The sequence below is a fragment of the Brachyistius frenatus genome, unplaced genomic scaffold (assembly GCF_029030835.1).
Source record: "Brachyistius frenatus isolate BFR_SWC_R1_liver_20210118 unplaced genomic scaffold, ASM2903083v1 Contig_481, whole genome shotgun sequence".
Taxonomy (NCBI): domain Eukaryota; kingdom Metazoa; phylum Chordata; class Actinopteri; family Embiotocidae; genus Brachyistius; species Brachyistius frenatus.
This window is the reverse complement of record NW_027211080.1, coordinates 98,465-124,257: the sequence shown is the minus strand read 5'-3', so window position 1 is coordinate 124,257 and position 25,793 is coordinate 98,465. Positions and strand designations below refer to the sequence as shown.

Sequence of the window (25,793 nt, the reverse complement as noted above, 5' to 3'; positions counted from 1 at the left end):
TTTTTGTCATATTTTAGACGACATGCTATAGTATGACTTTTTAGTCATATTTTAGACGACATGCTATAGTATGACTTTTTGTCATGTTTTAGACGACATGCTATAGTATGACTTTTTGATCATATTTTAGACGACATGCTATAGTATGACTTTTTGATCATATTTTAGACGACATGCTATAGTATGACTTTTTGGTCATATTTTAGACGACATGCTATAGTATGACTTTTTTGTCATATTTTAGACGACATGCTATAGTATGACTTTTTGGTCATATTTTAGACGACATGCTATAGTATGACTTTTTTGTCATATTTTAGACGACATGCTATAGTATGACTTTTTGATCATATTTTAGACGACATGCTATAGTATGACTTTTTTGTCATATTTTAGACGACATGCTATAGTATGACTTTTTGATCATATTTTAGACGACATGCTATAGTATGACTTTTTTGTCATATTTTAGACGACATGCTATAGTATGACTTTTTTGTCATATTTTAGACGACATGCTATAGTATGACTTTTTGATCATATTTTAGACGACATGCTATAGTATGACTTTTTTGTCATATTTTAGACGACATGCTATAGTATGACTTTTTTGTCATATTTTAGACGACATGCTATAGTATGACTTTTTGATCATATTTTAGACGACATGCTATAGTATGACTTTTTTGTCATATTTTAGACGACATGCTATAGTATGACTTTTTTGTCATATTTTAGACGACATGCTATAGTATGACTTTTTTGTCATGTTTTAGACGACATGCTATAGTATGACTTTTTGATCATATTTTAGACGACATGCTATAGTATGACTTTTTTGTCATATTTTAGACGACATGCTATAGTATGACTTTTTTGTCATATTTTAGACGACATGCTATAGTATGACTTTTTTGTCATATTTTAGACGACATGCTATAGTATGACTTTTTGATCATATTTTAGATGACATGCTATAGTATGACTTTTTTGTCATATTTTAGACGACATGCTATAGTATGACTTTTTTGTCATATTTTGGACGACATGTTATAGTATGACTTTTTGATCATATTTTAGACGACATGCTATAGTATGACTTTTTTGTCATGTTTTAGACGACATGCTATAGTATGACTTTTTTGTCATGTTTTAGACGACATGCTATAGTATGACTTTTTGATTATATTTTAGACGACATGCTATAGTATGACTTTTTGGTCATATTTTAGACGACATGCTATAGTATGACTTTTTGATCATATTTTGGACGACATGCTATAGTGTGACTTTATCATATTTTAGACGACATGCTATAGTATGACTTTTTTGTCATGTTTTAGACGACATGCTATAGTATGACTTTTTTGTCATGTTTTAGACGACATGCTATAGTATGACTTTTTTGTCATATAATATGATAAAAAAGTCATACTATAGCCTGTCACTAACAAAACAGCAACTGTGCTACAACATTAACCACACGTTTATTACTGTTATGGAATGACAAAGGTCCTATGTCTGTTTAACTGTCAGATATGGTGTTACTAACGGTCCAATGGCTTTAATAGGCCCGTACTAGCTCATGTATTTGACAGATTTGTGGCAAAGACCACCTATTCAATAGTCTGTCAGTCAAAATAGGTCAAGTAAACACAGTATCTCCTGTGTTTTGTCTATTTGCATGTTTTCTTTAGTAACAGTGAGTTGATCTCTTTGGGGAAAATTATAGAAATGCTCTCGCTGATTAAAGCAGACTGAAAATGAAAAAGAAATACAACATAGAGTATGTAATAGGAGAAAAAAATGCAGGAGAAGACTTCGTTGGCAAAACATTTTGTGTAGGTTATATTGTCTGTAAAATCTGATATAGCGGAAACATAAGGACGAGCAAAACATCCGTATTGTCTCAAAATCCACTGAACAATTTCAAAGGTGAAACCACCGAAACAGTTTGATGTTGAGAGGTAATTGACTTTCTCGATGATTCACTCAAGTAGTCCCGATTATTTTTGACTTGGTGTTTCACATCCGTTGCCTCTGCTGACACTCTGTATGTCTCTCCTCATGACATGAAGGGGGACCGATGTTACGTCTCTGTAAATACAGAACAGAGGAGCTTTAATGATGCTTAAAGAAACTCACAGTACAATCTCGGCAGCCACATCAAAGGATGAATGAGAGAGGGACAGAGAAAAGCCATGCTACGTGTCTTTTTTTGTCTCGAGTGAAACAAAATCTAATTTCCAATAAACTTCACTTTTCAGTGTTCAAAGCAGCCCCTCCTGCTCTTTTCAAATCTAGTGGTATACGAGTTATCACAAAGTTTGAACAAAAAGTTTTTAAAAACAGTTTTAATGTTAATTAATTTTTTTTTCTTCCAAATCTTCCTCGGAGCTGCTCTCACTGCCCTCCACACACAGTACACATCGGATTAAAGAGCTTTGGGCGGCCTGCAGTGCTGTTTTCCTGCAGTTTCAGGAAAACAGGCTCTCAGTTGGACAGAAGCAGAATGTATCCATTAACTCTGGGTATAGAGCTAAAAATATCTTTCATTAAAGGATAGCCTGCAGTGCTATGTTAACAAATGAAGACTGGAACAACATTTCAGTCCATCATGGATCTTCTTCAGGTCAGTGTAAATGGCCACGCTGTCCTCACTTTAATAGTAAATGATCATAAAGAGCATTTACACCATGTGGGGAACGTCCATGGTTTTACTTGTACAGCGAACACAGAAATTACACCCCAGTGTCAAATGAGTCAGCGCTGTACTTTTTTTTTTCTCCCTAAAAAGTTTAATCATTAAAAAAAAGAGGAAAAAGTGAGGAAAAGAACATGAGGGGGAAAAAAATAACACTCAGTAAAAAGGAAAACTAAAGAGAACTGAACTGAGAGAAAAGAAATAGATCCTGATGGCTGTTGCAAGACAGGCCCGGTGCTTATTGGAGAATTGATTAATGGCACTACAGTGAGAACATGGAAAAAGTAGAGGATCCCCTGTGGCTACACTGCAGCACACACTGGCGATAGAGACACTTCTTATTCGCTCATGCAACCCTCCATGATTGTCAGGGAGAGGCTTAAATAAGTCTGGAGACGAAAGACGAGAGAAAAATCAATACTGAACGTACAACTCGGTCAGTTTCATTACTGCTTATCAAGATCAACTTATAATTCTGGGAGTCCTCCTCCGCTCTTCCCTGTCTGTTCTTGTGGATATCATGTTCCTTCATGTTACAAATGAGGAAACGTATCCTGGAAAACGTTCCTTCAAAACTATTTTCTCCAGCTCACGGGTGGGCACGTGGGTGAGTGCAGCGTTTTGCTCCAAGTAAAAGGATACACCGCTGTTCTCAAACAAACCAGCTTGAAAGCCAAAAGAAAGAAGTTTTCATGACCGTGTGGGTGTTTGTATGCAAACATGTTTCTCTCTCTCTGCATGTGTCTTCTGAGATTCCCTGAGCTTCATCCAGTGAACAGAAATAAAACCCAGTTTGTCTGCAGCTTGAAGTCTGTTAAACTCTTCTCATTAAAAAAAAAAATCCTGCCAAAGCTCTTGCTGCTTTTTTCTGTTTCTTAATGAAATGTGCCTCTTCTGCTGCTGTTTATGCATCTAATATAATTAAAACGCTGGAGAGATTTTGAATACATTTCAAGGACGGGTGAGTTTTTGAAATTTTAAAGCTAAGCTGAAACAGTTATGGTGTCAACATCGCTTCTGTAAGTGAATACAGACGCTCATTCATAACTTCTTCCATCAGTATTTCAAATCTGAATCCACTGTAGCGGTTGCTCTAAGACGCTTTGATATTTTCACAAAGTTCAACAACATTTACTTTGTTAGCAGGGCAAACATGCAACAAATACGGGGCAATATGTAGAGTTTAAAGAGTTGTATTTTTTTGAATTTGTTTCAAAATTAATCTTTGAACTGTGTGACCCAGTTGTATGAATGAAGTAAACCTCAACCAGATTCTCTGGAAATATTTAAACTGGAATTACTGCCTTGCGGTTGCATGCCCTTGCCAACAAGTCAAGATGCAGTTTGCATTCATGTCAAGACCAAACAATATCAATAGTGACATCCCCCGTCGGTTTGGGAAACGTCGTTATGAAGCCTCAGGTTTGGCCGTTGGCATTTAGACAAAATATATATATATATATTTAATGAGAGAAGTTGAACGGGAGTCTATTTGGTGGTATTGAAGTTTCAAAAGCTACGTCCACTTTTATATACAGATGGTCCAGACTGGTAAGACTTTGAAGGAATCCTTGTAGCCATGAATGTAGACAATACTTCAAATACGAAGGCTGCAAAGCTACAAATTCTGAAAAAAGACCAGACAGCACATGTGAGCTCGGGTATGAATTCTCAAGCTATGGCCGCAAACGTGTTTGTTGATGTCCCACTGACCTTTGATCATCAAAATCGAATCATTTCATCTTTGAGTCCAAGTGAACATTTGTGCCAAATTCCACAAAAAAAAAACCCGCTCAAGCCATTTCCGACAAATTGTGAATATGAGCATTGGACAGATGGGCTGGCAATCTAAAAACATGATGTCTTCGGCCACCGCTGTCACAAGCACAGTGGATGTTGTACTTGATGATGGTTGGTAACATAAGTGGGGATTCTCAAGAGGCATAACCAAAACACACATATTGTCAGTTAATTTGCTAAACTCTCTTCTGTGGAACTGACTAACATTACAACAAAAAACAACAACAGAAATCACGACAAAGATATCGAAAGGGGAAAGTGGCTCAGGCAGGTCAGGTAATTAAAGTCCTCTTAACGAACACCTGTGTGAGCAGAAGGACTAAACACCATGAACAAGCATTTTTCCAAACATCAAACGTTCTCAACTCATACAAATGTATATCAAATGATTTCGAGGAATGTGCATCATACATACCAACATACAGCTGATGTGTAAACCGCCTACTATGTTTTGCTCTGCAGTCATGTGTGGCTTTAAATGGCGGCTGGATGGTTAGTCGCCCGAAATCACATTTTGTGTAACCACCCTAAAGTCTAAATAAGTCATGAAAAATGTTTTTATATTTTTCAGGGAGAGAAAAGAGGAGAATTTTTTTGTATCTGAAACTGCTCAGAAATTATTTTGAACAGTTTATGCAGGGGTACAGGATCCTCTTGGAAAATATATTTTTATTTTCACATTTTCGAGAGACCCTTTTATTCTTCCTGTTATATTTTTGTATATAAAAAATAAATATATATATATTTTGTAAGCTCTTCAGAATGCACAAAATATATCAAACACCACTGCAAATTATTTAACAACAAACTGCTGCCAGGGTCCATCACACATACGGCATGTTATGCAAATGTAATTCTTCAAATAGTGTTGAGCTTCTGAGGGACTGAGCTTCTATCAACTTCTGTCATATGGACTAATGTGAGTGCAGAAATATCCGAAGCCCACATCTCAATCAGTTTAGACAGAAACACACTGCTTGAGTATAAAACACAGATGGCAGACAGTTATAGAGAAGATCATTACGTTTAAGGTTGGGTTTTTTTGGTGGCTTATCATGACCTCGGTGAGCATGGGATATATAAAAAGAGCTGGCACAGGGATTGTCTGCACTCCGGCACAGCTGCTGAATAACCAGCCCACTCGGGGAGATTCTGTAATTGACAGGTTTCTTTCCAGCAGTTCCATATCTTGCACAGAGCAGTATATTCCCAAGTGTGTGCATGTATGTTAAGCAGTTGGTAGGTGGGGGAGATGAATACATATTTATGCTTTCTCAAGGAATTTGTCAGGACGCCGACAGAAAGCATGTGTCCCCTGAAAATACCGCACATGCAGGAAGGTGACTGGTGTTTTTCTCAGCTTGTTGCCTCAGCCTTTCTGCATGAAAGTTTATGTGAGCAGTGGTTGTTGACATATTAGTTAGAAATGCGTGTGACATCAACAACCGTACTCAATTTCTGACTCATTACAGGTAATTTCACACAAGCTAAGCGGCCTCCTCAAAAATGCCACAACAGAAACATAATTTATCATTTTACGGCTCACGGTGCAGGGTTCAGATTGATTCATTAGAGATGGAATTTGTTCTGGATGAGCTCCATCAGTCGAGGTGGTTTGTGTGTGTGCGTGTGCGTGCGCGTGCGTGTGCGTGTGTGTGTGCGCGCGTGTGAGTGCACTCTTCAGAGGTGCATGGCTGCATCTGAAGCCTTAATGGCTTGCATGCTGTGCTGCTGAGAGGTCTGCCGAGCAGCAGGAAAGAACACATACCTACGTACTTGTTCAAATCCCAGTTTTAAAGTCCCAGTCCTGCTGTCAGAGACAGAGAAAAGGCAGCAGGAAAGCCTTCTAGATGCCTCGGGCAAAAGCCTTAACTCCATGTGAAATACGTTTGTTTCAGATAGCTTCGTGGTAAATGTGACGAGCATGTGCCAGAGGAAAGCCACTGAAAGAATCACTTCTTTTAGATGTAGGGTAACATTACACCTCGATTTGCCATCACGTACGCCACCCTGTAAATTCACAACCGAGAAAGGATAGACAGAAATTGTTTATTGTTCCTCGAGAGACCGATATTGAAAATAGTTTCTGTATTTCAGCTTTGATAACCCTGCATGGTTACTGTTCTTTACCCCTCTGTGTAAAGTCCGGTTGTGTAATCACTGGAGCTGCAGAGCAACTCGGGGGTGGGGGGGGGGGAATCAATGACGCCAAATGATGAGAGGAGAATGCAAAAGCAATTAAGGCCTCTTTTTCCTTTTCTGCTTGTAACAATATTGCAGCGCTGACAAAGGTGCTCCTTCATTCCTCGTACCTATTCTCATTTACGCTCTTATCAATAATGATCCTCTCTTCACTTTCACAGTCCAGATTGGCAGCTGTACTGCTGAGAGTGTCTTTGTTCTTGCCTTTGCATGCAATGGTCAGTCAGAGTGGGAGTCAAGTGCAGGTTGACCTTTTGTACAGTGGCATGATCTCATGTTGGTTGAAACTTTGGGTTACTACAATGTGACCTTGAGCAGCTGTTTTCTCTGTTTTTCCATCTAAAAGTGATTTCTAGTTCTATTCTGTGCCAACATTGCTTTGCTCTTCTTTCTGTCGAATTATCGATAAAGAATGTTTAAAGTTGCCCTTGTGGCTTCTTGTGACCCATATTCTTTCCTGGAGTGTAAACCTCTTTTACCTTTTACTATGAATATAAGGCTAAGCGATAGATGTATTCAAGAGCGTATTATGTGAATTATTAACCCTGTGAGGAATATGATTAATAAGGGGTAATTGTTTTAAGAAAATGATCGCTTACAGAGATGTTCATGCAGGAACTCACGCAATAAGAAGGGGAGAGTGTAACCCAGGCTATTTTCTGTCACTACAATTTACAAAGGTCCCCCCTCCCCCCACAAATGTGTCACATTCAGTAGACACTACAATTTACAGATGTCCCCTAAATACTTTACACACAGACTCAAGAGATGCCACAATTTACCACGTTCCACAAAACTTCACATGGAGACTACTGGTAGATGCCAGTCGGTGGCTGGAGAGAAGCCTCGAGTCGCCAATCAGTAACTGCAGCGCACACAACTTTTATGTCGCCGAAATAGTTTGAAAAAAATGAAACACAAGACTGAACCAATTATATGGACGATGTGGGAAATGCTTGACAGCTTTCAATTTGAAATAAGGGCTTTTAATTTGAAACAGATGCAGGAATGCGTGGCATTCGGCTGACTCACTCTGTGATGGACATTTGCTTAAAAGGGGCTGGTCCAACCAAAAATATTTTATTCATGTTATTTGCAAAATTTATATTCACTCGTTTCTTTTTTTAGCTCAGTGTGAGAGTCTGTCACTGAAAAATGTGATCTCGGTGGGGAGCCCGCCCGGTAAAGCCTCTTCAAGTAATCGAAACCAAAGTCCACGTTTTCTTTGAATGGATTAAATATCTCGTGCATTTACGTTCTCCAAAATTCAGTTTGACATGGACGTCATCGGAGGCTTGGGCTCTCCGTTAGAAATTAAAATCCAGTTCTGTAGATTTCATTAATATTTGGTTGTCCTGGATCATCAATATTCGGTTGCCTCCCCTCGAGGAACGCTGCTAGTTAAAGCTGATAACTCGGCAAACGTCCTGTTGTCATCATGGATTTCAATCAAAATCTACAGCAGCTGTACGACATGGACCTTGTGTTGAGATTACTTAATCAATTATTAATCAACTTTTCCACGTTTTTATATCCCCAGCGTTTCACTCTTAATATCTTCTGTTACAGTCACCTTTTGCAAACTGGTCCCCAGCGACATCCCGTTCTCCCCCGAGATCATATCTGGTCCATTAGTGCATCCGCATGTGTTTTTACATGAGACATTGACTGCACTGACTAATATACTGCATGTTTAAATGATGCAAGCGCAATCTATGAAGCCCCACGACTCCTACAGGCGGTTGACTCCGGAGCATCTGACATTTGCTTCCCAGACGGCAACGCATAGTTCATTCACACGCAGAAGGCCGCGCGTTCAGTTCAGCATGTCATTAATTAGATGTTATTAAAAAGCTGCACGACCTTAGAATTAGTGTGTGTAAAAAAAATTAAATAAAAATGATTTACTTTGTTGCACCAGCTCACACACTGTTTTGATTTATTTTTCTTGTGCTTTCCCATGAGACAATTGTCCACGTATGTCTTGCCACACAGAAGAAGTGCAGGGGGGGGGGGGGGGGGGGGCGACCATTTGCACCTACTGAAGGGTTTCATTTTGCTCAAGGACCCAACTAACGTGTGTGCTGTCCGTGTTTTAGCGTAAAAGGCGCTTCATTACAATGGAGCCGATGAAGTCTTGTGCGATTGGTTGCTTTCTCTCCCCGGTTCTCAATTTCTGAATCTAATTTGTGACTCTGTGAGCTCCGTCTCTTGTCTGAAATTTTACAGCTGCTCTTGTCCGCAAATGGATATAATGACTTCAGCATGACTGAATGAATCGAGCTGCACCGCTGTCCTTCTAAATCATTTCAATTACACTCGGAGGTCAGCGGATGATAAACAAGGCATGGACATGCCCCGCTGCACCTCGTGTTTATAAAAATGCATTACTGCCGCACACCTAGCGCATACATCATGTAAAAAAAAAAAAAAAAAAGAGGCTTTTTGAAAGCTGCTGATGACCTGCCATCAAAGGCTTTGTGTGGGTTGAAAAATGTGTGTCTGTGTATTGCAGTGAGCTCTGTCTCCACATGCGTCTGTCTGTACATACGGGTCAACGTGTGGACAATTCTCAGCAGGTCAGAAGGTCATTGACTCGACAGCAATACCGTGAATGCGTTTCACAAATTCTGAGAAGAGCGGAAACAATTAGCCTGAGAAATGGCAACCAGTCTATCGGTGGACAAATATTATGACTTCCAGTCAATTACTCTTTTTTTTCTTAAAGCAACCTTTGAGACTTAAAAAAAAAAAAACCAAAAAAACATAGAAGTTTGTCCCCATTCAAGGGTGACAAACTGGGGAAAAAAAACAACAACTTCAGCCTCGTGGTTCAAAGAGCACTTCTGTAGAGACCCACATCCTAAAACTGAATAAGTTTTCATCAAGAATAAATTAGATGTGTTATTCAGACTGTGTCCCCCAGACATCAGCTAATCTGATTTTAAAGCTATCTTTGGTTCAAAAATGATTCAACAGCATAAGCTTGAGACAGACTCAGAAGAAATGAGACATTACTGAAACATCAAATAGAGGCTTAATCAGGTCTTGCTGGCATGTAAAGCCTTTTTTTTTTTTTTTTTTTTTCGTTCTCATTACTCACATGCTGTGTGTGTCTTGAATGCACAGGCGTTTAAAAAAAAAAAAAAAAAAAACATCCGCTATATGAGGTGACTGTGTGTCACTCCGACAAATCAACTGGATAAAGATTAATACGGTCACACGCGCATATTTTAGAGACTTAAAAGTCAAACCGAAGCTCGATTTAATATTTGCCGGGAAACCAGACGTGGAAAAATGTACACGACAGCGGCGGTGTCGTGCTGCGCTTCCCAAAAAAGCGAGGAGAATGTAAATTTCCATTCAACTTGAAATGCCATCGTTAGCCCAGACTGTACAGCTCCAACGCTGCCATTCTAAGACTGAACGCCAAACGCACCAGCCAGTAAGGGGATATAGGGGGGGGGGGGGGGGGGGGGGCAGCGGCGGGGGGGGTCTATAATTGTTGGAGCCCGTAATAGGCCGGGCCTGCAGGAGCAGATTCAGACAATCATGGTCTTTTCAATCTGTTTCAGATGGTGTGATTAGAGAATGATCTACTGCAGGCAGCGGCGTCCAAATATCTCATTTTTTGGAGCCGTCACAGGGATTTCTCCATCTGTTTCGGGGGGGGCGTGGGGGGGGGCGACCCGAAGTCCCTCCGTACCGCAGGTAGACGGGCACCGGATTGGCCTCCCGCCTGATCCCTCAGCGGGCCAGCTTTCGTGGAGGGCGTGTGCGTTTATGGTGCACGTCCATGAGACGGAGACAGAGGAGACAAAACACAGAAATGACGGCGCGCATCTTGCCAGCTTTTGGTAACATAAGAGATCCTCCGCAGACCGCATGCTTTAATCAGGAGGATAACGACGTTTCGCCTCAGTTGGAGTCACTCAACATTAGAAACGCCGTATGACGCAAATGCAATGCCCACACACGCGCAACTAATCACTTTAAGGCTCGGAGCAAGCACCGGGACGGGCGCGTGGACAGGTTTTGTTGAAGGATGTCCGTCGGAATCCATCTGCAGCAAATAGACATGAGCTACGTGGGGCTAAAGCATGACAGCTTTAAGTATATTAAAAAAAATAAAATCTGCACCGCACATGTTCTTTTATGCCGTGATGAGATTAAAATGAAGCAGCAAACAGGGAAAGAGAGGAGGCGACCTCACAATCCCAGATTATCAACTCAAAAAAAAAAAAAAAAAAAAAAAAAGTCAAAGCCAACTCCCACTGGCACACTAAAACGGGTTTAGAGGACTCTGGAGCTGCAGACAAACGACACAAATCTCAAGACGTTCCCAAACTTTTAAAACCACGCGGTATTCGCGCACGCAGGCAGCTCGGAATAGGGAAAGTTCCCATTTGGGAATGTCCCAGTTCCCGGTTGAAAGCGTTCTCACAGGGACCCAAAAAAACAAAACAAAACAAAAATCAGCCAACATGGCCGATCCAATCAAGAGTACAGAAAAGTGACCGACAACCTCGTCATCACTCACAGGAATGAAATAGAAGCTCAGCAGGTCAATATGATCTGTTTTTACTATATTTCTACACGTTTAGGTGTACTTGTAGTTTTTTTTGGAGTTAACACAGGCTAACCAAGTCTGACTAGTTACCCTGACGGTGCACAGAGCGAATACATTCAGGATCTTTTACTTTAACACCACCGTGTCAAGTAAAGTCAAACCTACATCTCGGAGCTCTCGCAGGATCTCACACTTTCCTCGTGGGAGATTCTCAACAGCGGGAACTTTTCATGAGCTCTTCCTAAGGAAGGCACCATATGTACCCGACCAGATTTCCCACCGCCGATGCTAAAAAAGAATTGTATTCAATTAAATTCACTGATTTAACCGCGCAGTATAACCTCAGAAACGCTGAATAACAACACTGCTATTTTTTTTTTCTTTCACAATTCAAGAATACATTTGAGATCTCTTTATTAAATTAGTGGGGCCCGTCAGTGGCTTCACCGTCGACTCTTAAGACCTCTTCAGCATGGAAAGGTTCGTCCGACCTGTCAAGTCAGACAAACAAGTTTCCTATCGACTGTTTCCTGAACCTCGCAGCCATTTAAACTTCCACTCCCTCCTCTTACTACGATCAACGACTGAGGAGTCCAAATCCGATTGCATCAACATCATCCTAAAAACTTCCTTTCTAAAATATTCAAATGATTAACAACACTTTTTTTTTTTTTTTTTTTTTTACATCATTCTAATCAAATGAAATGACAGTTTTTGGGACTTGGGCCGGTTGGAGTACAGTTGTTGGACCTTTCAGAAAGTCTCTCGGTACAACGGTGTGGACTGAATTATTTCAAGCATTTTTTTTTTTTTTTTTAACAGACCAAAAAAAAGCAAATTAAGTTCTGTTCGATAAACTTTTGTTGGCACGGGCAATATTATAACCGCTAAGGTTACTAAGACAGCGGTTCCCAGCCAGATGATCACAACAACAAACATCATTAAAGAACCCACCAGGCGTTCCCGAGGCCTCTCGAGGGATCCCAGAATCAATCTCAGGGGTCAGATGAAGCTGAGGAACTCTGAAAGATGGTTCCGTTTCTCTTTTCTCGCTTACTTTGTAAGAAACACTTGACTTTTATTTATTTGTTTTCTCTTTAGGTCTAAAAATCCTTCAGATGAAACCATGTAAGAAAAACAAAAAAATCCCTAAGGGGTTTCAAATCTCAAAGGCTGTAAACAAGTGTCCTACATTATGAAAGTAAACCAGCAGCCATTTCCTGCTGAGAGGTCTATTTAATTGTGTACTACCTGTAAAAGATGATGTGATGACTGACTTGAGAGGACGTGACAAGAGCAAGACAGGTCCACATGGTCCTATCCACGGCAACGCAATTCACCCGTCAATCATCAACAGGTATTTTCAGCCCCACTAAAGTCCCTCTCTTTTTATAGATTGAATTATGAACGAATTTATTTATTTTTATTTTGTTTATGCGCTGTTGAAAACAGCAGCTGAACTGGTTGGCAGTGACCTGACAGTCTGTCCTATTTTAAGTGGAGAAGGTACAGAAACCCCAACAAAAGGGTACACAGAGTGCGACGGTTCCTTCCCCGGAGATTCGCTTGTTTCAGTACAGAAGTTCTGCTCAATTTCGAGCTGCCGGGGACGAATCGCACTTCTGAAAAACCCAACAACCATCTTGTGTACAGATTACTTCCTGTATAGAATTAGCCGGATTGTATTTTCTGCAGGGCAAATCGTTTTTAAACCACGTTGCAGTTAAAACACTTTGGCGAGAAACCTGCAAAGTCCACTTTTACTTTGCTCCTTTGCTATCCACTATTACATCAGCCTCAAAGTGAATGACTGAAGACACATTTAATCCTGTTGGACTGTCCACATCAAGTTTTAGGACTACTTCAGTACATTTTTAATAGATTGTCAGATATTCTACATAAAGTAAACATTGAAGTCTATAACTTTAATTAGGCTTAAATAATGCTTTTGCAATTACTGGAGGATTTCTACTCATGTCCCCTCATGAAGTTTAGTATCACACTGCTCCCTGCTGGTACAGAGGTCCAACTGCAGTATAAAAAATGTCAGCTCCTCAACGCTAGTCACCCTGCAAATGAATGGTGTATTTATACTGTCATAAAATAAAATAAAATAGGAAAAAAACAAACAGGGAGCACGTGTATAACAGACCCAAATATCTTCATTAGTTTGAAGTAGATATTTGTAACACTGTGTTACTCCTCCCTCTTCTGCAGGAAGGACGGTTGAAACATTTGGACACCGAGGACAATATACCATCATGAGAAATGATTGGTTTTATCGTGCAAAAAAAACCTTTTGAATATCATTCGCAATCATTTGCTTCCATATCATAAAAATACACAATCTTACCTCTGTTTCTATTGTAGATCGCTTTCATTGTTCTATTAGGCACTGGTGGTAGAATCGATTCCTTAGACCCTTTTTAAACAATAATTTCCTTTGTGATTAATAGAGCTCCACTTTATCTGATCTTAAATGTATGTTACCCAAATTTTTTTTGACATTCAAGTGTTACATTTATTCATCTGATCCAGCGGTCAACTTTCCCCATCTTGCTTTTCTAGAAGTGACACAACATCCAAGTAAATCAAACTGATTTCTGAAGAGCATGTACTGATCTTTCGGATACCTGGAACTTTTTTTACCCCCCCCCTCGTGCTCATTTTCTGATGATGTAATATTTCGGAGATGGAAATGCTTCTGGCTGGTTCACTGTTCTTAAGTTTTAAGGTCAGAACCAAAGACTCTGCTCAGCAGTTTTGCGTGTGTACAAAGCAGGTAGTGTTTTTCAGTCACACGTTAAATCAGTTTAGGTCTGAAATTAATGACGCGCATGACACTTTACAAAGAAAAATCCATGTGCGCAATATTTGGTTATGCTAAAATGTAGTGCTTTCAAATAAAACTGGTGTATGCCCTCAAGTGCAAATTCTACAAATACATTAGTCTGCAGTCTAATTAAAAAAAAACATGCTTGCGACGTTCTCTCCACTGACAACGTAGCCTCTAGTAGTCATATTGCAAAATATTTTATTTCATTTCACCTTCAGTGCAATCCTAAATGATTCGAAGAAATATTAAAAAAAAAAAGTCAATACACTTTCTATAAACAGTTATTTATCTTTATTGGCCAGAGGAAACCAGCTCAGACAAGGACTCCATATTGTTTCAGAACGTCTGTGTATTTTGCAATTTTGCTCTCTACGTTCTTTTCTGCCTGCTTTGTCAGCTTGATTATTGTCTTTTTCTTGCCGTAGCGGAGCTTGGCCTTCTCCTTTCTCTTCTCCTCCAGAGTGGCTGTGATAGCCTGGTACTTCCAGCCAACCTCATGTGCCAGACGGCCAAGAAGGGCGAACTGAGGGAGAAGAGAAAAAAAAAAAAAAAGTGAAATAAATCTGTCAGAATTCATCCCTGGCAAATTTAGATCAAACAATGTTCCACAAGTGTTTGTAGTTATACCCGCTTTAAAAAACAAAAAAAACAACAAAAAAAACCACTGACAGATTCTTGTTAGGATTTCAGACTATAACCTACATTTGTCTTGGATGCAATTTATTTTTGAAGGACAGGAGTTTTTAAAGCTTCGAGATTAGGGACAACTTGTCCATGACTCAACTCGGCAATCGGATCTGAGATCCAAGTTTTTCTGTTCAACAGATGATCAGCTTCAGGAAATAGAACCGTCGAGTAAGAACTGGTTTTTTTTTTTAAAGTCCCACTGAAACATTGATTTATATCGGCCCTGATCATTTCTCTTTAGGGAACACATCAACATTGAAGTCACCTTAACTGTGACCCACTTCCCTTAAATTGACAATTTGAGGCTCACCTTGCGAGTGGGCTTCAGACGCACAATCTTCAGAGCGGCGGGGACGACCATGCGCTTCCTCTGTAGATTAAAATCCAAAATAAGATCGGGAAGAAAAACGACACGTCCAAACAAAAGTGGGACAGCGTCGTCTCAGAGGTTGTTTCTTTTCAAAGTCATTGCTCAAACAAGGGTAGGTAAATGTATGACATCACAGACGGCTTTGTGTGTGGGCCCGAAAGAATTCAAACTCAAAATGTCTGCACACCTTGTCGTAGGGAGGGGGGATCCCGTCGAACACCTTCAGCCTCTCCAGAGCAGCCTGGCCTCTTTTGGTTTTGTGGGGCAACATGCCTGGTCAGCAGAGAGAATTCTTCAGTTCAACACATTTTCAAGAAGAAACCACTGCGGCCATCTTAAACATCTAATTATTCAGCACAAAAGAACGCCCTTGCTCAACTCAGACCAATCCGTAAAGTTTTTTCATCAAAGGAAGATCAGCTTCGGGAAAAAGAATCCATCACTGTCAAGCAAAGACCAAAATTGTGCTGGTTCAAACAATGCATGCATGACCACTTAAAAAAAAAAAAAAGACCCAGAGTGCTACGGTCACTTAATTTGGTTCTTGTGGTTCACAGGAGACCCACGACAACAAAGATGCGGTATCACATTTAAACACGTCACTTAAATGTGCACCATGTCCACGAGTGGAAACTAATCATTTCGGTGAGAAGAGAATGAAGCTCATGCAACATTCTCCGCATAAGAATCTGTTGTTACTGGAACAGATTCATGTGTCGAGCACGTTTTTGCTTCCTTCTTCGTGCCTCATTCTCACCTCTGACCGTCCTCCAGAAAATCCTGCTGGGAGCTCTGAAGTGGTACGGCCCACGAGAGGGGTTGGTGTTCATCCTCTTGCGCAGGAACGCCAGGTACTTCACTATAGACGTGGACATGACACAGAAATAAAAACATTTTTTTTTAAGCGATTTAAATATACTTTCAAGACAGCGGACGCTGGCAAACCATTACTTCAGTGCCTAATGCTGATGTCTCAGATGGTAGTGCATGTAAGCTTGTCTCATGGTCATTTAAACTCGAAACAAAAAGTGGTAAAACATCACCGACAACAAGCACGTCACAATGTTAAATAAAAAAAACAAATAAAAACGGGACATGTACTCTACTCACACTTGTTACGGTAGAAGTTTCCAGAGATGTTGATGCCTTCACATCTCACCACCACCACTTTGTGTCCTTATAGAAGGGGGAAAAAAAAAAAATGTCAGTGAAGAATGTATACATGTAAAATAAATAAATAATCTGTGGTAATAAATCTTTTGCTTCCCGTCTCAGATGGTAGTGCATGTAAGTTTTCTCATGGTCGTTAAACTCAACCAAGGAGGATAATGGAATCATCATCGACAGAGGGAGGTGACTATTCATATTATATATATATATATATATAAATATAGTGTTATAAAAGCCACAGGTTATTGGAAAAACTTCTCCAAACTTACCCAGAAGAACCTGTTTAGCCACAAGGGCAGCAAGTCTACCGAGTAGATGGCCCCTGCCATCTAGCAGCAGAACCTGCAGGTTTAAAAAAGAAAGAAGGGAAAAAAAAAAAAAGAATATTTACTGCTTTGTTGTTCACATTTCCCCCCACTCCCTTTGCACGGTTAAGTTGGGCGGATCCTTCGCGTTTTAAATACTTCCGTCGAAACATTTTAAAGAAAATTACATTTCCCCCCTCTAATCTTCATAAATGCACACATTTAAATCCGTCATCGCCGATTGTGAACGCGTCACGGAGGACTTAAAAAGAGAAAAAGAAAAAAAATGTGCTTTTGCCTCGGATTGATCGCCACATGGACAATCGTGATTTACCGGTGGAGATAGCACGTTAGCTTAGCACGGTCGTCTCGAGCACGCCGACGCGTTCGCTTTTACTTTAGTTAGGTCACGACGGACCGGCACCCGCGTGTAAACAAGCCGTAAGCCAGCTATAATATAAAATATAAAATGTTCATTTTACCCCTCCGATATTCACGTTAAAAACCAGCGCGCTGTAACGGCTCGTCGGGGAAGCTGCCATGATGAAGGCATGTTCGCTCAAGGTTTTTCAAACTAGGTCTTCCAGAAATCGCAGACGAAAATTAAAAAAAAAAAAAAAAAAGACCCTGAGAAGTCACACACAATCACATAATGATTTACTGTATAAAAAAACACGATCTAACTGGCGCTAAAATGCCCAAACACGACAATATTCCTACGGAGCATTTGCCTACCTTATTGAACCGGTCCGCCATGATGCGCGAAAAGAAAGACAAACGGGGTTGCTCGCTCTAAAAGGCAGGGGTGGGCGGAAGTGACGATCTCTGAGATTTCTTTCTCGTGGGATGTGTTCAAATTCAAAATCTCCAGCGCCGCCGTCGTACGGAGGACGTTAGTTCACTGCTTTGATTGTCAGCAATTTCCATAGTACGTTTTGTTATTCGCAGTAAGTCTATATCTAATTTTCATTTGATAATTAATAAAAGATTTGAACCAACAAGACGTTAACTAAAAAAAAAAAAAAAAAAAAAGAAGCCTAATACGTTATTTAGGTTGATAGGTTATTTCATCATTTTTTTGGGCACGTGCACCCCCCAAAACAGACCATCTGATATGATGGGAGCCTTAAAGAGCAACTTAACACATTGGCTTATATTGTAGAGCTGCATGTAAAAATATACATGATATTTTTTCATATGCTCTGTGTGAGTTATATTTGCTGCCATAAGTCATGTCACAGTTTTGTAATTTGGGTTGAATGTGAAAAATTTGGATCATAAGTTTCCTCAATATATTGACATAGAACAGTAAAAAGCAGTAAATCCCCACATTTAAGAAGTTGAAATTTGACATTTGGTCATATTTTTTTTTCTCAATAAATTACTTTCCAAAACAGTTCGTCATCAAAACTATTTTATTTTCTGTTCATCAAGTAATTGTTACAGCACCTAGGACTGCCAATTAATGCCATTTACATTTCTGAAAATGTATTTATACATCACAAACATAAAGCTGATGTTGCTATATGAAGCGCTGACTACATTTGAGTGTTTCCACTTTGGCACTTTGCCCGCAGCATGCAGCACACCGACGGAGCTACGCAAGAGGGGAAAAGGCTGAACAAGCTGCACAACTTGTCACAACATGCTACGGACACAATCATCATTTTACAGCTTTAATAACTTTTCGAGCATTTACAGAACAACAATCACCCACACATTCTTGACTGTCAGTGACACAGTGCATGCAGCGATCCGTGTAATTTATTTCAAGGTGTCTGGGACGGCGAGGACATTTGACGTTTTTTTTTTTTGGTGAAGGTTTCATTCAGTCGTCGTGCTTCAGCTTCCTGATCTTTCCCTTGTGGCGGTCAATCTCGCGCTGCAGACGTTCGACCTCCTTTTTGTGGTGATCAATTTCCTCTTGGTGGTGCTGCTTCAAAGCAGTCAGCTGCTCCTGCTCCTTCCGCCTTATGTGCAGGTAGAAAGATATCAGACAGGGCCAGTGAGACACAAAGTAAGGGAGAAGATAAAAAGCAATAAAGTCAGCGTTCTGTGTTGGATAATAATAAATAAATAAATAAAAATACATAGCTATTGTTCAAGTCCACGCTTGGTTGGTTGTAGAATATATGAATACATACTTGAAGTACATTTCCTCCTCAGCAGCCTGCTTTTTCCCCATGGCTCCACCGGCCTCTCTGATGGAGCCTCCACCTCCACCGCCTTTCCCTGCACCTTTACCCAGCTCACCCAACTGAGATGAGGCAAGGGAACAGTTTAAAAGGGGGGAAAAAAAAAAAAAAGTTTGGTAAATTCATTCAGCAAAACAAATCAAATAAATTAGAGTTGGAGACATATGTTTTGGAGAAATTACACAATGTCAAAGCAACTTTCTCTGAAAGTGGACTTTGTGAAAACCTGCTTGTGTTGAAGGTCGAGATTCATTCTAGGCTGTTTTACAAAAGGAGGGAAACAGGCTTTTTGTTTGCCAGGTGACAACAGGGGTATTTGTAACAGACCAGAAACTCTTTGTGCAATAACACAAAAACAGACAAACAAACAAAAAACAACAACAAAAAACAATGCACCTACAATCTGAGAGGACAGAAGTACAATTTTTGTTGTTGTTGTGATGTGACCTGAACACTAAACCACAAGATCATTTTTGATCTGTTCCATTGACCAGTTTCCCCTTAATTGAATTCCAACTTAATCTGACCTATAATCACACACACACACCTATATGTACCACTACACAATCCTAAATTATTACTACTAATAACTGTGTTATGGCTAATTAAAATGATGAGCACACAACGACATAACGGTTACAAAAGCAGTGTTTTTAAATCAAGCGATGCGTTTGCAGGACGCGTTTACCTGGTCGGACGCACTTCTCAGCTGTGAGGTGACAAAACTCCTGATGTTAGGCCTCAAAAACCTCGCCATGTTTGAGTCTCATGAAACAACACGGTCGGTGACAGTGACACTTGCCCTTGTCCTTAAAAATACGCAACAAACGGGACTGAGCCATTATTAGCAAAACGGGGGGGGCGACGACACGAGTCGCGTTGCTCCACTGAGAAGAAACACTTAAACAGCAATTCATGTGCGGATACATTATTTAGGGTAAGATGGTAAATGGTTAAAATGCGTAACAGATGATGGAATTTAGTTGTTGTTTTTTTAGGGGGGGGGGGGGGATAACAATCCCGTGCGCCATTTCCTTAATGGTGCAGTCTCAAAAATGGGCAACGTGATACTTACGTTCGTTACGTAGCTGCTGACCCAATGTTGATATCGGACGATTCATTTATTTTTACATTTTTAATTCCTGCACATATAACTATATTTTTTAGCCAAATAGCGTAAATGCAAAGAGATATGTTCTGCTACGTATGTTTTATATACATACATATATATATATACATACATACATATATATATACACATACATATATATAATTAAAATATTGTGTAACAGTTCAACTATTAAAACAAACTACAGCTGATTAATGACAACACATACATAAGAAAATTATATATTAATAAAACTATAGTTACTAAATCATCGGGGCATTAAACTGAACTTGTGACGGTGTATTATTAGAAATCCACGCAGCGAAACCCATGCAAAGATGCAGCCTTGCTGTCATGACTCCTGTGTATAAAATTGGAAGCACAATTTCATTTCAACCGAAAAAAGTAAAACCACCAAAATAAGATAAATGCTTTGAAGAGTTTTATTCAACGCGGCACAGAAAGCATACAGTACCCTCTTCGAACAAACCAAACTCAGGCTCATGTGGTCAAAGGAACCAGGCAGACACCCTCTCATACCCCCCCCAAGTCCTCCATAAATACTTTGCTTGCCAGGCAACACCTCCCCAAAATCAAGAGAAGAAACTAAGAAACATTGTGTCAACTTAAAATTTCAAATCACATTCAACATTTTTCACAATTCACTTCATACACTATTACTCTAATTACCAAAGTTACATATATACAGGTATGGTTGGACCCATGACGGCAAGCAAGTGCTTTAGAAAACAGAAAATAAGATTCTCCCGTTGCAGGTAGAAAATAAAAATCACAACTTTAACTGAAATTTTCTGCACTGCTCTGTAGACAATGTGTCCGCCTTCAGAACAAAAACAGGGAAAATTAGAGGCACTCACATTTTGTCAATGTGATAAAGCATCGATAGAGGTCCTCTAACAAAATTTTGATTTGAAGTTGGTGACTACATTAATTGATGACTAAAAGTATTGCTAAAGAAGCAACTGTTGCACTTGAGGGACAAATCCAATTCTGGCCTGTGTGTCCATAAAAAGCATTGACACGAGTACAGCTGTTTTTTTGTTTTGTTTTTTTAATGCTCAACCAATAAAATTCACAACATACTGTAGAACTAACAACTTGATATTGATTAGAAATGATTCCAATGCATTTACTAGTTGGATGCCAAGTCTGCATCACAACAGTAAAGTATATAGTCCCAAAATGTTTTTGTAAATTATCTTTGTTACTTTTACTTTTAGAGAAAAGACAAAAGAACAAAATCAAAAGTAAATTGTGCAGAAATAAAAATAATTTCTAAAACAAAACTATCAGGTCAATCTGCAAAATCTGACCTTTGCCAATAGCTGTTTTACAACACATTGTCCAGATGTATTGCTCTTAGCAAGTGTGTAACGGGTGTCTCTAGAGAGAGAGAGGGAGAGAGACAGTACAGGCTTTCAAGCTTTAGGCTGCCCTGTGCTGATATGTTTTGGTTTTGTTTAAAACAACGTTTCAAAGGGAACAAAATAGAATGTATGGCAAGTGAGAAAGAAACTAAAATAAGATATAACTAGATGGGGAGTTGGGGGCAGATAGAAGAAAAACGAGCAGGGTGCATCACAGGGCCAGGAGCGGTCTGCGGAGGCCTTTCGGAGGAGGCAGCGATGGCCGCTCCTCCTTCCGGCCCCGTCAGTCTTGCTTGTCGTTGCCCAGCGCTCTGAGGCGCTCGAGGAGAGGAGGGTGGGAATAGTGCCACATGGAGAACAGCCAGTCGGCCACGGGGAAGCCCAGGTTGTCCTTGTTGAGTTTGGTGAGGGCAGAGTAGAGCGCTGAGGCTTTGCCCATAGCGCGAGCAAAGGCATCTGCCTGGAACTCAAACCTGCGACTCAGGACTGTCAGACAGAAGGACAGCAGCTGTAAAGGGGGAGAGAGAGAGAAGGGAAATATCTAACCAACTCCAAACAATGCAATTTAATGATTCAGTGTTTATGGATGCTCGTAATCACCTCGTTGTAAGGAGAAAAGATGAACTGGAAGATAATCATCAAGCCTATTAATGTGGGTTGGCTGTCGATGAAGCCAAAAGCTACGAACAGCTCCTTACGTCCAATCAGAACAGCAAATAGGGAGAAGCACAGGAAGGAATTCATCTGCAGAGAGAAAAGTCAGCACGTTACATATTAAACTCAAGTAGATATAATAATTTGTTTGTTTTGAAAAATATCAAGACGGTCACAGGGCCACTCGGTCACCTGACTGATGACGATGTTCTTTACAGTGTGGCCAAGCTTCCAGTGGCCAAGCTCATGACCCAAGACTGCAAGGATCTCTGGGTTGTTGCATCCTTGTTTCTTGTTCTGAGAGGATTCAAGACAATAACGCTGCTGAATCAAACAATTCAAAATCAATCATCTACAGTCGCCCAAGACATCCAGTTTGAATGCTAATAGCCTCGTGTACCTTTGGGGCGAGATACTTAAGACTTCCCTCACTGTGAGGCACTTTTAATAGAACGTTGCTTGATGTCTTCCCACCTACGGGCCGCTTTCAAAAACTTTGAAACCATTGAAAGTGCAATAAGAGCTAAATGTATGGCTTAGCAACCTTGGGCTTGGCTTTTGACTCGCTGGACGCCTCGTCACTCTCCGGCTGCTCGGGCTGTGGCTCTCCAGCCTTGTTGAGAGGCGAGTAGTCTTCCAACAGAGTGTCAAACAGCACAATGCGTTTGTTCTTGAAGAACCCATAGAAGTACGCATTGCTGTGTGACGAACGCTTGGAGCCTGGAAATATGGGAAACATTCAAGACAACGAAGGAGCGGTGAAAATATGGGCAGAGCATTTTTATTTGAATCATTTATATTTGAATAACTCAACTTTAAACATTTAAACATTTAAACATTTGAATCACATAATTTGAATTTGTACTATTGACCTTGAATAAATGCATTGAAAAGTTGAATTTGAAAAGAATAATTTTCAATAGAATTTACAGGTTTGAAACCAAATTTCAATCAACTTGAAACTGAGTGTAAACATGAACACAAAACATTGATGGTTAAATGGAGCCTTGCAGGCCTTACCTTCAACTACATAGACTTTAGTGAGGGGGAAGCTTATACTCTTGGCCATAGCCTCAATCTCTGTCTTTAACTCTCCTTCTGGCAACGGGGTGAACTTGTCAAACAGGGGAGCAATGTAATCAGCATAGATGGTTACAAGTACCTAAGAACACAGGAAAAAAAAAAAGAAAAAGAGGGCATGTAATGATGAACTTAAAATACCAGATAATCAGCAATAACCGACGTAATTCTCACAAGAGCGAGATGAATGCAGCACGAACCAGAGAAACAGCCAGGGTGAAGAGCCAAGCGTAGATGAAGAAGTAGTCTCCACCAATCTTGATGATGTACAGGAGCAGCGAGGTGACGGGCAGCAGGATACACTGGGTCACCGCAAACTTCTTCACAGCATCTTTGAAGAAGAACCCCAACGTCTGAGAGGTAGGCCAGACGTTGATACAGATAGAAGGCAACACACAGAGAGAGAGAGAGACCCGTCATGATGTGTGACCAACGGTAGTTTAAGACTTTAATTAGTGATATTTGTGAGTGTCCAGTAATGCCCGTAGACTTCCGATGTGTTTTGGCAAGAATTTTACAAACCATACTTCTTCCACGACAGCTGTCGAGCCTGTCAGAGGGTGATCGTGTGACACTTTAATTAACGCTGGTTGTAATCCACTGTAATCATCATTGGGGCTTTCACATTCGGTCAATCATAGTTGACGATTAACTATCGTACAAATAATTGTGATTAATGACTTAATTGTCTTTTTTTTTAATGTTCATCATATGCCACGATTATTGTATAAAGGATAATCATAGTTTAATAATACACCTGAAGAAGAAGAAGAAGAAGAAGAGCCAGTGTACCTGCTGATTGAAGCCGTGCTTCTCCTCAATGACGAATGTGTTGTACAGGCTCCAGGGAAGTCCAGTTAAAGCACTGAACAGGGTGGCCAGCGTCAGAAACACGAGGGACTGGGTGATCTCGTATTCTGGACGGAATCCCAAGCGAGCCGTCGCAGAGCCGGCGACGTCCCACAGAAAAGGGATTCCACCCAGCAGCAGGATCAACTAAAAAGGTAAATAACATTTTAACGTGTGTCATAAATATACAGAATGAAACTGACTGTGTTAAACCAAGTATTTGTGGTTAAAAAAAAAAAAAAACAACACTTGGAATTATGGAATAACAATTACACGTGTCCGCCCCAAGTCCCTTTAAAAAGCCACAAGTTCAGCAAAGACATTTTGACACCAGTGTCCCAATTTTCACAATAACATTTACTCATTCACGAGACTTACTACGAACGCAGATACTGTACTTTAAAAAAAAAAAAAAATTACATTAAGAAAATCAACGCCTTTTATATTCACGAGTTGTCTTACCGTTCCTTCGCTCTCAGAATAGAGTCCAGACCAAAAGCTGAAGTTGCTTTTATCCAGCTGATAAAGACGCGACTTCTCGAATGTGTCAGAATCCATGATCCTGCCCAGCTCCTGTGGTACATGAGTAGTTGATCTATATATCCTCCTCTGCGGGGGGGTGTGTGGTGTAGGGGGAGAGAGAGATGAGCACAACGTTAAAAGTGAATCCATAACTGATGAAAATGCAGCAAACATCCACGTGACATATTTTACATGTATTAAGAGACTGTTTGATTCAAACGGTGTCAAATGTCACCCAACAAATGTGTCAAAACACTTCTCCAAGATAGCACTTTATGCAACAAAAATAAATACACTACAGATACACGTTGTGTATGAAAAGTATTGTAGCTATACGATTTGATTAAATTATAAGTAAGTTTTATAACAAAGCCCTAAATTGTCATTTACTTTTCCAAAGTTGGTTAAAAAAAAAAAAAAAAAAAAAAAAGATTTAACGTGTTTTCACGTTTCAAACTTGCCCATCTTTTTTGGCTCCGTATATAAACAACTGGTCTGCTTTGTTCCGTTAAATGATTTCGGTTTAATTTAGCTCCGGTTTGAAAGACCTGTCCACGACACGCCGGGTCTAATTCAGACTACATTAAAAGATCACAAATCACAGCAGGTCCACGGAAACACACGTTTCGAGTTTCCTTTCTTCAATGATTTCGTTTTGTTTTGTTTTAATTTCTATTAAAACAGCCAGCGGAGTTTTGACACTGCAACACGACGGACTTACCTGTCTGTAAGAAAGGTACGCCTCCCAAAGGTACACCGTCCACGAAAATCCTAAAACAGCGTAAAATATCTGCTTTTCCACCGGGAGGTCAAAAAGACTTTCGACCATCTTTGCTCCGTTTTAGCCGTGTTGTCAGCGGACTGGTAGTTTTAGGCCAGCGGTTAACTTTTAGCTTCCGCTCGACGCGCAAAGACGAGACAACTCTTTAAACTTGAATCGTGAACAAACCGCTCCCGCATCAAATCGACGGGATACCAGACGAAAAAAAAGAAAAAAAGAAAAAAAAAGAAACAAGAATTAATATCTGCTATCGGTTTCCATTCCCCAATTCAAGGCTTTTACAGTTAGTATCATCCCATTCATGCGAGGAGAAAAGCCTGTCGGCGAACCGTGGCAACGAATTCTGCACCCCCCCCGGAAACGGCGACAGTAACTTGGTTCCGCGCTGGTTTATTATCCATTTTTGACGACCTCGCCGAGTTGGAATCGTACAAACAAATACGTCGAGGTAACATACCAAACAAGATCAAGTGCAAAATGTAGTTTACGCAGTTGTTTGAAGATTGAAGTAGTTTGAAGCACCTATCATTTAAAAAACAACAACAACAGATTGTAGGAACTGATGCAAAGAT

The 25,793-nt window shown here is 40.2% G+C and overlaps 3 protein-coding genes and 2 non-coding genes across 5 annotated transcripts; all 5 read right to left on the bottom strand.

Annotated features, from left to right (window-relative positions):
* Window positions 1-14,293: 14,293 nt before the first annotated feature.
* Window positions 14,294-17,428, bottom strand: rpl13a (ribosomal protein L13a). Its single transcript, XM_069687694.1, has 7 exons — window positions 17,380-17,428; window positions 16,609-16,681; window positions 16,280-16,345; window positions 15,927-16,028; window positions 15,357-15,442; window positions 15,110-15,169; window positions 14,294-14,635 (listed from the first exon to the last, which is right to left on the bottom strand). Exons 1-7 carry the CDS (start codon window positions 17,398-17,400, stop codon window positions 14,426-14,428), a joined length of 618 nt encoding a protein of 205 aa, XP_069543795.1. The 5' UTR covers window positions 17,401-17,428; the 3' UTR covers window positions 14,294-14,425.
* Window positions 16,137-16,219, bottom strand: LOC138614328 (small nucleolar RNA Z195/SNORD33/SNORD32 family). The gene has a single exon (XR_011310263.1). It is a non-coding gene; the product is annotated as a small nucleolar RNA Z195/SNORD33/SNORD32 family (small nucleolar RNA).
* LOC138614327 (small nucleolar RNA Z195/SNORD33/SNORD32 family) lies at window positions 16,435-16,517 on the bottom strand. The gene has a single exon (XR_011310262.1). It is a non-coding gene; the product is annotated as a small nucleolar RNA Z195/SNORD33/SNORD32 family (small nucleolar RNA).
* A 613-nt stretch (window positions 17,429-18,041) lies between the features above and the next one.
* atp5if1b (ATP synthase inhibitory factor subunit 1b) lies at window positions 18,042-19,648 on the bottom strand. Its single transcript, XM_069687698.1, has 3 exons — window positions 19,528-19,648; window positions 18,789-18,901; window positions 18,042-18,614 (listed from the first exon to the last, which is right to left on the bottom strand). Exons 1-3 carry the CDS (start codon window positions 19,594-19,596, stop codon window positions 18,473-18,475), a joined length of 324 nt encoding a protein of 107 aa, XP_069543799.1. The 5' UTR covers window positions 19,597-19,648; the 3' UTR covers window positions 18,042-18,472.
* A 1,352-nt stretch (window positions 19,649-21,000) lies between these two features.
* On the bottom strand, window positions 21,001-25,572 carry zmpste24 (zinc metallopeptidase, STE24 homolog). The gene is made up of 9 exons (XM_069687693.1): window positions 25,162-25,572; window positions 24,381-24,527; window positions 23,862-24,065; window positions 23,270-23,422; window positions 23,010-23,151; window positions 22,534-22,709; window positions 22,182-22,286; window positions 21,936-22,079; window positions 21,001-21,843 (listed from the first exon to the last, which is right to left on the bottom strand). The coding sequence occupies exons 1-9, from the start codon at window positions 25,267-25,269 to the stop codon at window positions 21,619-21,621; spliced, it is 1,404 nt and encodes a 467-aa protein (XP_069543794.1). The 5' UTR covers window positions 25,270-25,572; the 3' UTR covers window positions 21,001-21,618.
* Between the last annotated feature and the right edge of the window lie 221 nt (window positions 25,573-25,793).

Bases quoted from the DNA above. Each gene is read 5' to 3' on its own strand.
- atp5if1b (XM_069687698.1), bottom strand. From the start codon at position 19,596: ATGGCGAGGTTTTTGAGGCCTAACATCAGGAGTTTTGTCACCTCACAG. The intron at 18,902-19,527 runs GTAAACGCGTCC...GCCTCATCTCAG, and splicing joins TGAGAAGTGCGTCCGACCAG to TTGGGTGAGCTGGGTAAAGG. The intron at 18,615-18,788 runs GTATGTATTCAT...CCTGCACATAAG, and splicing joins GAGGAGGAAATGTACTTCAA to GCGGAAGGAGCAGGAGCAGC.
- rpl13a (XM_069687694.1), bottom strand. From the start codon at position 17,400: ATGGCGGACCGGTTCAATAAG. The intron at 15,443-15,926 runs GTGAGAATGAGG...TCTGCTGACCAG, and splicing joins TTTCTGGAGGACGGTCAGAG to GCATGTTGCCCCACAAAACC. The intron at 15,170-15,356 runs GTGTGCAGACAT...TTTAATCTACAG, and splicing joins TCCCCCCTCCCTACGACAAG to AGGAAGCGCATGGTCGTCCC.
- zmpste24 (XM_069687693.1), bottom strand. From the start codon at position 25,269: ATGGTCGAAAGTCTTTTTGACCTCCCGGTGGAAAAGCAGATATTTTAC. The intron at 22,287-22,533 runs GTTGCTAAGCCA...GAATCCTCTCAG, and splicing joins AGTCAAAAGCCAAGCCCAAG to AACAAGAAACAAGGATGCAA. The intron at 22,080-22,181 runs GTGACCGAGTGG...TTCTCTCTGCAG, and splicing joins AGAACATCGTCATCAGTCAG to ATGAATTCCTTCCTGTGCTT.